This window comes from Wolffia australiana, chromosome 9 (genome assembly GCF_029677425.1).
Source record: "Wolffia australiana isolate 7733 chromosome 9, ASM2967742v1".
Taxonomy (NCBI): domain Eukaryota; kingdom Viridiplantae; phylum Streptophyta; class Magnoliopsida; order Alismatales; family Araceae; genus Wolffia; species Wolffia australiana.
In genome coordinates, this window is record NC_135843.1 from 5,587,777 (window position 1) to 5,598,549 (window position 10,773).

Genomic DNA, 10,773 nt, shown 5'->3' on the forward strand with positions numbered 1-10,773 from the left:
CGGGATGAAAACCGTCCTGTCCGGTCATTCCGGGGACAAATTTTTGTCTCGATTATCATACATACCTTTGGACCGGATGATTTTTTCTTCCTGGGACGAAAAAATCGTCCCGTCTGCGTCCCTGCGCTGTAGGTAAAAGAAAATATTCAAAGAGATCCATAATCCAGAACATCATGAAAGTCATGTTCATCTTCAAGTGGGCGTGTTAACAGTATCAAGTTTAAGAGCGGGCACGAGGACCAGAGCAGATGCATAGCGAAGATGAAGCAACGATGAAAGGTTAATTTATACTTTTTGTCTAATAGGAGTCTATTATCTTGATGATCATATGAGAGTAAAGTGGAGATGATTATTAGAAACCAACTCCTTTTTGGGCCATTTGGGCCCATTTAGACCAAAAGTATGTTTTAAAAGCCCGACCGTGGAACTATAAAAGGCAGAGCGTCGACTTATAGGGTTTCCACAATCCCCTCTTGACGGCCGGGTTTCCCTTCCGAAGCGAGTCTGCGAAGTTGCGGCGGCAGCGAGAGCAACCATGGCCGTCGGGTAAGCATTTCTCCATCTCCCTTGGATTTGATCTTCCCCGATCGTAGTCGCGTCGATTCTGATGTTTTCTCTGTGATTTTCAGCAAGAACAAGAGAATCTCCAAGGGGAAGAAGGGAGGAAAGAAGAAGGCGTATGTTATCCTGTCTTTTAATTATTATTATTATTCTCTTTTTGGTTGTTTTTGTTGGTAGGATAGATCCATCCCCGGTTCTCGTTGTCGCGGATCGAGTTTACCCTGTTGAATTGTTGCAGGGCGGATCCTTTCGCGAAGAAGGATTGGTATGATATCAAGGCGCCCTCCGTGTTCAGCGTTAGGAATGTCGGCAAAACTCTTGTCACCCGGACCCAGGGAACCAGGGTTAGTTAGAATCACGCCTCTTTCCTTGTCTCTTCGACCATTCTCTATCTTCCGGTTGTAGTAATCGTTTTTCCTCATCATATATTTATCCATCTAATGCTTCGGCTACCCGAGCATTGATCTTCCAGTGTATGAAACTCATGGAAGCCTGGTGTTTTTTTCGGAACGACTATAATAAGTATAACAATCTTCACTCTTTTAGCGCTTATTTTTTCACAGTTACCCGTTTTCTAAGTTAGAATCACGCCATCTGCATCGTGTGCTTACATAAATCGTTTTTCCTTAATATATATTCACAATTAATGTTTTAGCTACTGGAGTAATGATCTTCCAGTGTATAGAACTTGTGGAAACTTGGTATATCTTCAGAATGACTTTACATTTATGATCTCCATATCTGAGAGCGCTCACCTCCTATTTACTCTTTTTTTCGGGTCCAATTTAGCTTCTCCAAGAAATGACATTTGTTTGATTTGTTTTCTGAGATACGAATATTTATCCAATAAATTGGCTAAAGGCATGTAATCAGACTAGGATTCTCGTCTACACGATTTCTTGCTAATGCTTACATGCGAGGCATCTAATCTGATTATTGATTTAACAGTTGGTTATCTGTTCAATATTTGGTGTTATGCAATACACAATGCATGAGATTCATGAAAAAATATCGAATCTCACTGGCTTGCGCTTGTTGCAGACCGCAAGCGAGGGCCTGAAGCACAGAGTGTTCGAGGTTTGCCTCGCTGATCTTCAGAACGATGAAGACCAGCACTACAGGAAGATCCGTCTCCGAGCCGAGGACATTCAGGGGAAGAACGTTCTCACCAACTTCTGGGTACTTCAAATTACCTATATTTAGAGAAACGTTTGCTGTAAATTTCCCCATAATACTTGTTTCTCTGTGATTAAACTTGGGTTTTTTCTCTCAGGGCATGGACTTCACCACCGACAAGCTTCGATCTCTCGTCAGGAAATGGCAAACTCTTATTGAAGCTCACGTGGACGTGAAGACCACGGATAGCTACACGCTCAGGATTTTCTGTATTGGGTTCACAAAGAGGCGGCCCAATCAGGTGAAGCGCACTTGCTATGCGCAGTCTAGCCAGATCAGACAGGTAAATCCTTAAATGAAAGCTTATGTTAAGTTGTATTTATTGTGTTTATCATCTTGATTGGAGATTTTTCTGAATTGGGTTTTTTTTATTTATTTTTTCAGATTCGAAGGAAGATGACGGAGATTATGGTCAATCAGGCATCGTCCTGCGACCTTAAAGAACTGGTCCAGAAATTCATCCCGGAAGTCATCGGGAAGGAAATCGAGAAGGCGACCTCGAGCATTTACCCCCTTCAGAACGTGTTCATCCGGAAGGTTAAGATCTTGAAGGCTCCCAAGTTCGATCTTGGGAAGTTGATGGAGGTCAGCGCCTACCACCCTCAGATCATCATTTATTTATTTCTTTTTAATCCACCCAGATTAAACTTTTTACATATTGACTTTGCACGGTAGTAATTATCAATCCATTCAATTATATACTAGTAATTATCAATTCACAGTGAGTACTCGAAAGATATTGATGTAATGTTTGAATAGTTACCTTGCAGTTTAATTCTAGATATGATTCAGTGTTGTTAGGCCCTACCCTAGATTTAATTATTGAAATTTTATTTCCTATATTTCTGTTTGTGTAGGTTTACGGTGATTATTTATGTAATTATATACTTATATGTATTTAAATCCCCGCGTAATACTCATTTAGAATTCAGGTTTGAGTGAACCCTATTCTGAATATATTGTTGAATTATGGATTTAATGCATTTAGCTCACTGTTTTAATTTACATTTATTAAACCCTTCTATAAATCTACATTTCGATGTTATATTCATGAAATTATAACTATTGAATTTTTTTTGTTTGGGCAGGTTCACGGCGATTACTCGGAAGATATTGGAGTGAAAGTGGATCGGTCGGCAGAAGAAACCGTTGTGGAGGAGACCGAAGTGGTGGGTGCGTAAGCTGTTGACTCTCTTTTTTTGAAGTTAAAATTTTTTTTTTGCAATTTTGGATGAAGTTTGGAAGTTTAGGGGTCGGCGATTCGATCCGATCCGATCGTTCGAATGTAGGATCGGATCGTGCATTCGAACGGTCGAATACGAACCTCGATCAGACCTGTTATACATTCGATCCATACCCAATCGACGTTTAGGTTCGAATTGTATTTTTTGATATGGCCCAATGTTCGGATTGAATAATGCGATCGGATTCGATTCGAACTGGCTGTCCGTATCGGATCGGATCGAGTTGTTCCAGTTAAATGCAAATAAGCAGATAAATATGTAATAAATGAAATGAGATAGAAAGGAAGGGAACCAAAGAGAGAGTAGCGAGGGAGAGCTTGAGACAGCCAGAGGGAGCTCAAGTGAGATAGAGAGAACCTAAAGAGGAAGGCAGCGCGCGAGAGAAGAGATCCAGGTTGGACAGAGCGAGAGAAGCAAGAGTTGGGGGAAGAACTAGAGGGATAAAACTTGAGATAACAAAAGAGTGATAGACTGGACCAGGGGACTGGTCGGACCGGACCGAACCGGGACTGAAAAAAGACTGGACCAGAAGTGGACCGAACTTTAGGTAAGGTTAAGGTCCATGCCAAAAAACCAGACCGGACCAGACCCTATCCCACATACACCGATTTCCCTCCCCATCTCCCTTTCAATAACCCGCCCCAAAGCTCATTGACGCTGCTTCTTATGCACAACACCTCTGTCTCCCCTCCCCTGCCCCCCCCTCCCCCCTTTCTCCTCTGGGGTACCGAACCGGACCGGGACCGAGCAAGACCAGACCGGAACCAAACCGAACTTCAGGTACAGTTTAGGTCCATGCCATAAAACCGGACCAGACCGGGACCATCAAACCCTAATAGAGAGATAAGACGAAAGAGAGCACATGAGAGAACAAGAGTGAAAGAGAGAACAAGGGAGAGAGAGAGATCTAGGGAGAGGAAAAGATAGAGCAAGCGAGAGATAGAGAGAATAATAGAGAGAGTGAGAGAGAAAGAGAATTAGAACAAGAGAGAGATAGAGCAAGCTAGAGATAGGGAGAAAGTGAGAGAACGAACAAATGCCGATTCGAATAATCCGATCAAATCTTTTGATCAAACAGACCCTTTGTTCGTTTGGGCGAAAGTTTCAAACGGACAATTTGGTTCGTTCGTGTTCGATTGCCATTTTTTTGAACTTGTTCAAACAAGTTCTAACAAATTCGAATAAATGGCCAGCGGCCGCCAGCGACTTTCTCTCTGGCAGCCGCTGGCAGGGGTTGGCGCCGCTGGCCGGGGCTGGGGCCTGCTGGGCGGCCGCTGGCTGGGGCTGGCACCGCTGGCTGGGGCTGGGGGCCGCTGGGGGGGCTGGGGGCCACTAGGCAGCGTTGGCAGCCACTGGTCGGGGCTGGGCGCCACTGGGGCGCTAGGCAGCGCTGGCTGGAGCTGGTGGCTGCTGGCCGGCGCTGGGTGCAGCTGGGTGGCGCTGGCGGCAGCTGGCCGGAGCTGGCAACCGCTGGCCGGAGCTGGCGGCCGCTAGCCGGCGCTGGGTGGAGCTGGGCGGTGTTGGCCGCTGCTGGGCGCCGCTGGCGTCACTGGATTTGAATATTCGATTCGAACAACGTGTTCGAATCGGATCGTATTTGAACATTTGATCCTAACAGCCATCTTGTTTGAACAATCTGATCCAAACAGACGCGCAGATCGTGTTCGGATCGGATCTGAACTGGACAGATCGGTGTTCGGATTCGTTCGTTCCTATGCCCGATCCGATCGAACATTTGAACGATCTGTCCGAATCCCCGATCCCTACGAGAGATAGAGAAAGAGAGAGAACACAAGAGAGGGAGAGGAGAGAGCGAGAGAGAGAGAGAGAACAAGGGAGAGATAGAGAGAGAAAGGTAGAGACTGAGAGAAAGACAGAGGGAGTGAGAAAGATAGAGACCGAGAGAAAGACAGGGAAAGAGAAAGACAGAGGGAGTGAGAAAGATAGAGACCGAGAGAAAGACAGGGAAAGAGAAAGATAGAGACCGAGAGAGAGAACAACTGAGAGAGAGAGCCAGAGAGAGAGAGAGAAAAAGCAAGAGAGAGAACCAGAGCAAACAAGAGAGAGATCCAGAGGTAGAAGGAGAGCACGATAGAGAGAGAGAGAGAACAAGAGAGAGAAAGAGGGAGAGAGAGAGCACGATAGAGAGAGAGAGAGAACGAGAGGGAGAGCCACAGAGAGAGAGAAGAGAGATAGCCAGAGAGAGAGAGCATGATAGATAAGAGAGAACAAGCGAGAGAGAGAGAGCACGATAGAGGGAGAGAGAGCCAGAGGGAGAGAACGAGCACGATAGAGAGAGAACAAGAGAGAGAGCCAGGGGGAGAGAGAGAGAGCACGATAGAGAGAGAGAGAACAAGCGAGACAAAGAGCAAGAGAGAACGAGAGAGAGAGCCATAGGGAGAAAGAGAGCATGATAGAGAGAGAGAGAACACGCAAGAGAGAGAGGCAGATGGAGATAGAGAGCACAGTAGAGAGAGAGAACAAGCGAGAGAGAGCCAGAGAGAGGGCACGATAGGGAGAGAGAGAGCTAGAGGGAGAAGGAGAGCACGATAGAGAGAGAGAACAAGCAAAAGAGAGCCAGAGCTAAAGAGAGAGCAAGAGGGAGAAAGAGAGCACGATATATATATATATATATATATATATATATATATATATATAGAGAGAGAGAGAGAGAGAGAGAGAGAGAGAGAGAGAGAGAGAGAGAGAGAGAGAGAGAGAGAGAGAGAGAGAGAGAGAGAGAGAGAGAGAGAGAGAGAGAGAGAGAGAGAGAGGGAGGGAGAGATCACGAGAGAGGGAGAAAAGAAAGAGAGAGTCAGAAGGAGAGAGAGCACAAGAGAGAGAGAAAAAACAAGCAAGAGAGAGATAAAGAGAGAAAACGAGAGAGAGAGCGCAACTGAGATTATAGTGCACAAATGCAGACATATGATTTTCTCGTCTGTGGAGAAAACATCATCTCGTCTGAGCATTCAGACAGACAACAGGACATCCAATCGTCTGCCGGTCGCTGGACAGGACAATTTTTTCGTCCACAGACAAAAAACTGTCCCATCCAAGGTGTCAGCCCTTCATGGAGGAACACCCGGTAAATGCCAATAACGTACGTGGGTTACCGGTAACGCCGACTTGGATTGCATATCCGAAAGACTCGGACAACCTACGAAGAATCATAGGTTGAGAAACAGTATTCCCCGAGAAGTTTGAAGCCAGGAAGACCATGATGGGCATCACGTCCACCCAGATCTGATTCCACACTATAAAAGGGCATCGGGTCGAGGAGGACGGGAACTCATCTTTCTTTTGATGTTCATTTCTTGTTTCGCCAATCTTTATTTATCAACATTTTCCTTCCATTCTCTTTCCTTCTTTCCGCTTCTCAGTCAGGATACTCTCAAGTTGTCACATTTGGTATCAGATCCAGGTTTCCCTGGAGGTGGAATGAAGAGAAAACTTTCCATGGTGGGAACAAAAGCATCAAGGATGGAGAAACATGTACCAGAAATATCTGGTGAAGCAACCAAGTTTTTTTTAAAGATGCCGAACTGGAGAGAAAACTTCAAGAGATGATGTCGGATTCGGAGGAACTGTGCGAACTGTTGGGCAAACAGATTTTGCGACAGTCACATTCCCGAGTTTAGCGGGGAAGACTTGGCGGAGGTCCGCCATCGGATTGACTCGCTCACGGCGGACGTGAGTTCGATCAAACTCTCAATAGCAGGAGCTCCAGGATGCCGGGGACAGGAGGTCCACAGGTAGCAGAACCTCGTCCTTTCGGGGGTCAAAGAGATAAAAAAATCCTAGAGAATTTTATCTGGGATTTGTCCCAGTACTTCGAGACGTCTCAGACTCTGGAACATGATCAAGTAAGGCTTGCATTGATGTTCTTGGAGGGTGATGCGAAGCTGTGGTGGCAACGACGACTACGTGATCCGGCAAGAGACGTTATTGGATCTTGGGAGGATTTTCCGGCAGAATTAACATCGCAATTCCAACCAGAAAACAGTCATTATTCCTCATGGGAGGACTTATATGAACTATGGCAAACAGGGTCAACCAGAGATCACGTAAAAGTGTTCACTTCCAAACAGGGTCAAACAGGGTCTGTGCTCGCGCCGCCGCACCACCCGCGCCGCACCGCGCCGCCCGCGCCTCTGGTGTTTGTCCGTGCCGTACCGCACGCATCTCCTGCGCCTCGCCGCGCACACCGCCCGTGCCATCTACAGCCTCCTGCATCATGCTTCGCTCGCACGCCAACCGCCTGAAGCCCCCACTGCCCGCACAACCACTCCACCCATTCTCGTGACGCCACCGCGTGCACCTGGGACGTCCGAGACGCCCGCCGTTGCTAGCGGTCGCCGCTCCAAAACGCTTTCGCCGCGCCCCCGAGTGCAACACCGTCGGCCCGTTCAAACGTTCCCTACGATCGAGTCCTCTACTTCCGAACTTTACGAAATGCTCCAGCGTCATCCGCTGCCCGTCGAGCTGCTGTGACCTCTCCGGCGCCCATCATCCAACCCGCTCCGACCGCTGACCATCGACGGATCACCGCACTATGAGCCACGTCGTCGATGTACGCCATACTCTCCGCCGCTCGTTTATTTACTCCATGCAGTGTATTTTTGTTCCGACTCCATTGCGCTCGGGCTAGGTAGGTGAGTGAGGTTAAAGGAGAAAAAAGTACGATTTTGAGTGTCTTACCAGTACGGACAAGTACGTCCGTTATGTGCGAGGTTCAGTACGTTTAGCATTAAAAATTCTTATGTTAAAACATAACCGAATGTTCTGCAAGAAAGAAAGAAAGATGGAAGGTGATGCTAATCAGTGACTTCGTAACCGAAGGAACCTCTTTCGCGGGGTTCTCAGTTCTTCTAAAAGAAGAACCTTTGATGGCTCTCCACGTCAACAAGTTCGAATTCTGACTCAAAGACCATCTAGCTAGTCGTCTTCCCTAGGGTAGGGAGTTGGCTGGTTCAAGAGAGACCGGATTGGATCAGCCCTCGTTCTCCCAAGAGCACATAGAAGACTGCTATAATTAGTTCAGTTAGGTTCTGCAAGAAAAACAATTGACCGGGAAAAAATAGAATTCCTCTGAATGAGAAGCCAAGCGACCAACAACATCTCATTGATTGGTTTATTTACTTCGTAACCTTTTACTTGCAATTCGAGTTCACTCAGGTTATGTTTACATAACTTACTCATATGGGATGAGCTAATATCTCAAGCGCGCAACATGGAAGATTATTTTATTTATTTTTAAGCTAAAGCTCAAAGACGAGAAGGTGATGCTAATCAACGGTGGGAGGGGATCCAGTAAGAGTTCCTCAACCTGCCTCTTAGAGAAAGCATTTGTATTATTATGTTTTATGATTATTCTTTCTTTCAGAACCTCGAAAGAGCCAACAATGCTGGTGCCGGTATTCGCAGGTTCTGAAAGAAATGAGCTACCAGCTAAGGGGTCATGGAGGCGCGCCTTTAGGAGCGGATAAACACGTTCTGAAAGAACGGATAAAGAATAAATGCCTAGATGAAGAAGGCGCGGAAGCGGTGAAGATGAAGATGAAGACGAGCGGAGCAGAAGCGACGGAGCAAGAAATTCAGATTCAGATGAAGATTCAGGCGCGAGTGAGCGGGAGCGTGAAGATGAAGATGAAGATGAAGGCGCGACGAGCGTGAAGATGAAGGCGAGCGTTCAGATTAAGATGAAGACAAGCGTGAAGATGAAGGCGCGGAAGCGGTGAATATATTCAGATGAAGGCGCGGAAGCGGTGAATATATTAAGATGAAGGCGCGAGTGAGCGGACGCGCGACTTTAGGAGCGGGAGCGTCATGAATTGGGTAAAATAATTTCATATGAGAAAAGGCGCGAGGAGCGGGAGCGAGTTCGGTCATACGGCATTCCTGCGCTTAGCCGACCTTCTCCAGCAAACGTATCAAAAAGCAAGGTTCTGAGGTTATCCAACGTTCTTCAAGAACTACACCGAAGGTTTTTTTTTGACGAAGGCGCGAAGAGCGGGAGCGGAGCGAAGAAGCGACGGAGCGGTTATCGTTCTTCATGAAAAGTGATGCTAATCAATGATAATCAGTTCTGATTTTAATCATAAAACATAAAATAAATCAGAAGATAATCAGAAACATTAGACGACTTGCAAACAAAGCGGATCTGTCATTGACTAAATAGCAAGGTCAAATGTCAATCAAAATGGGTAGCCTCGTCTTTGTTCAAACCTTATTGATTCGTGGGGGGTCGTCGTGGAAGAATTGGGTTCGACTCCCATAGCCTTGATGTGGCGAAAAAGACGGATTCAACGAGATATGCCATGCCTGCATTAAGATTTAAAACCTGTCGTCTACTTCAAGGAAATGTTCGGAACAGAGAACTCACAAAAATACAACGCCGCATTCTCGGAAGATTGAGGAACAAGAAGAGATCCATTAAGATAAATCTTTCGGAGAGAGAAAATCTAAACAGTTACATCAAATTACAAACTACACGAAAGTTGCCCCTTTTTCATGGGACCATCACAGAGATGCACAGAGGTTCTGAAAGAACTTCATATATACCTTTACAACTCAATCCAGAAACAAGATCGGACGTTATTCCGGTTCGTCTCCATTTTCGTGAAACTATTAGTCAAGCAAGGCAGCCGATAAGTCATCGAAGGCTTTGTGTGAATAATGAGATTGTAAGCATGACTCATTTTAAAGTGTCCCACGGTGATCTAATATCTTTTCAAGAAAATGACGCGAGGCGCGAGTTCACGAGCGGGAGCGAAGAAATAAGATCTTTCTATATCGACATATCAGTTGACAAAATCATTACTTCATACCTGGGTTGCCCGGTAAGAATGTGGAGAAGAACCAAAACTGAATGGTTCCGCCTACTCAAAACTGATGACTCTCAAATATGTCATCAAATAATTAAACTTTTTAGCTTTCATTCATCAAAATTATAATGTTAATTCATGCTAATATCATGCATATGCATCATTTTATGAAATTACTAACCCCAGTTGATCCTTTGAATCAAGTGGAATATATTTAACATTTTATGGTTAGTAAACATTCAGAGACAGGTTAAGAAGATCAAGGAAAGAGACGAGGATCAAGAGGAGCGGGTGAAAATTCAAAGACGCAAAAATTACGAAAATGCCCCTGGGCATGACTTAAGAGAAACCTATACATACCCTCTTGAGAGTTGATTTTAGGTTGTCCAGAATTTCTCTCAAGGAAGCTAGGGCTTGGAGAGAAAGGATTTCTGCAGACCCTCCAAGGCTGATGAGCATTGGAGCTGGGAGAGAAGCAAGCTGAGGAGTAGCTGGAGCACGACGATCGTCGCCTTGCCTGGAAGGAGTGACACAAGGAGGCGTGAGCGTTTCAGTTTCAGTACAATCTTCTTCTCCCTTCTAAGACAATCAGAGTTGGGTTGAAGATCACAAGCTGTGTCTTCAGCATTTCCAATTTCTGTTGTTCCTTTGGTTACGCTTGATTTCGAATTTCATAGTTGATTGAATCATTTCCCATTCCGTTCTAGCAAAAATTCCATTGTTCTCGCATCAGATCGTGAAATCCATCCCTGCAGAACTTCCAAACTGCTAGCAACCCAGGCAACATCCTAGGTTGCCAGCAACCTGCGGGGAACAACGCCGCACGCAGCAGCGCATGTGGTCGCCACGCATGCAGCCGCGAGCAGCTTCGCCACAGCAGCGGCGAGCAGGCTCGCACGCAGGCGCCACAGCGTGCACAAACACCCACTGGGTGTTTGTGAAATTGCCCCAAAGGGCAAAGGCAAATCCTC

The 10,773-nt window shown here is 46.0% G+C and overlaps 1 protein-coding gene and 1 pseudogene across 1 annotated transcript; both read left to right on the top strand.

The window, feature by feature from the left end:
• The first annotated feature begins 434 nt into the window (after positions 1 to 434).
• On the top strand, positions 435 to 2,962 carry LOC144707475 (small ribosomal subunit protein eS1). Its single transcript, XM_078580597.1, has 7 exons — positions 435 to 546; positions 630 to 677; positions 800 to 905; positions 1,603 to 1,740; positions 1,835 to 2,020; positions 2,122 to 2,322; positions 2,826 to 2,962. Exons 1-7 carry the CDS (start codon positions 536 to 538, stop codon positions 2,916 to 2,918), a joined length of 783 nt encoding a protein of 260 aa, XP_078436723.1. The 5' UTR covers positions 435 to 535; the 3' UTR covers positions 2,919 to 2,962.
• A 152-nt stretch (positions 2,963 to 3,114) lies between these two features.
• Positions 3,115 to 9,979, top strand: LOC144707476 (small ribosomal subunit protein uS4m pseudogene; annotated as a pseudogene).
• The last annotated feature ends 794 nt before the right edge of the window (positions 9,980 to 10,773 follow it).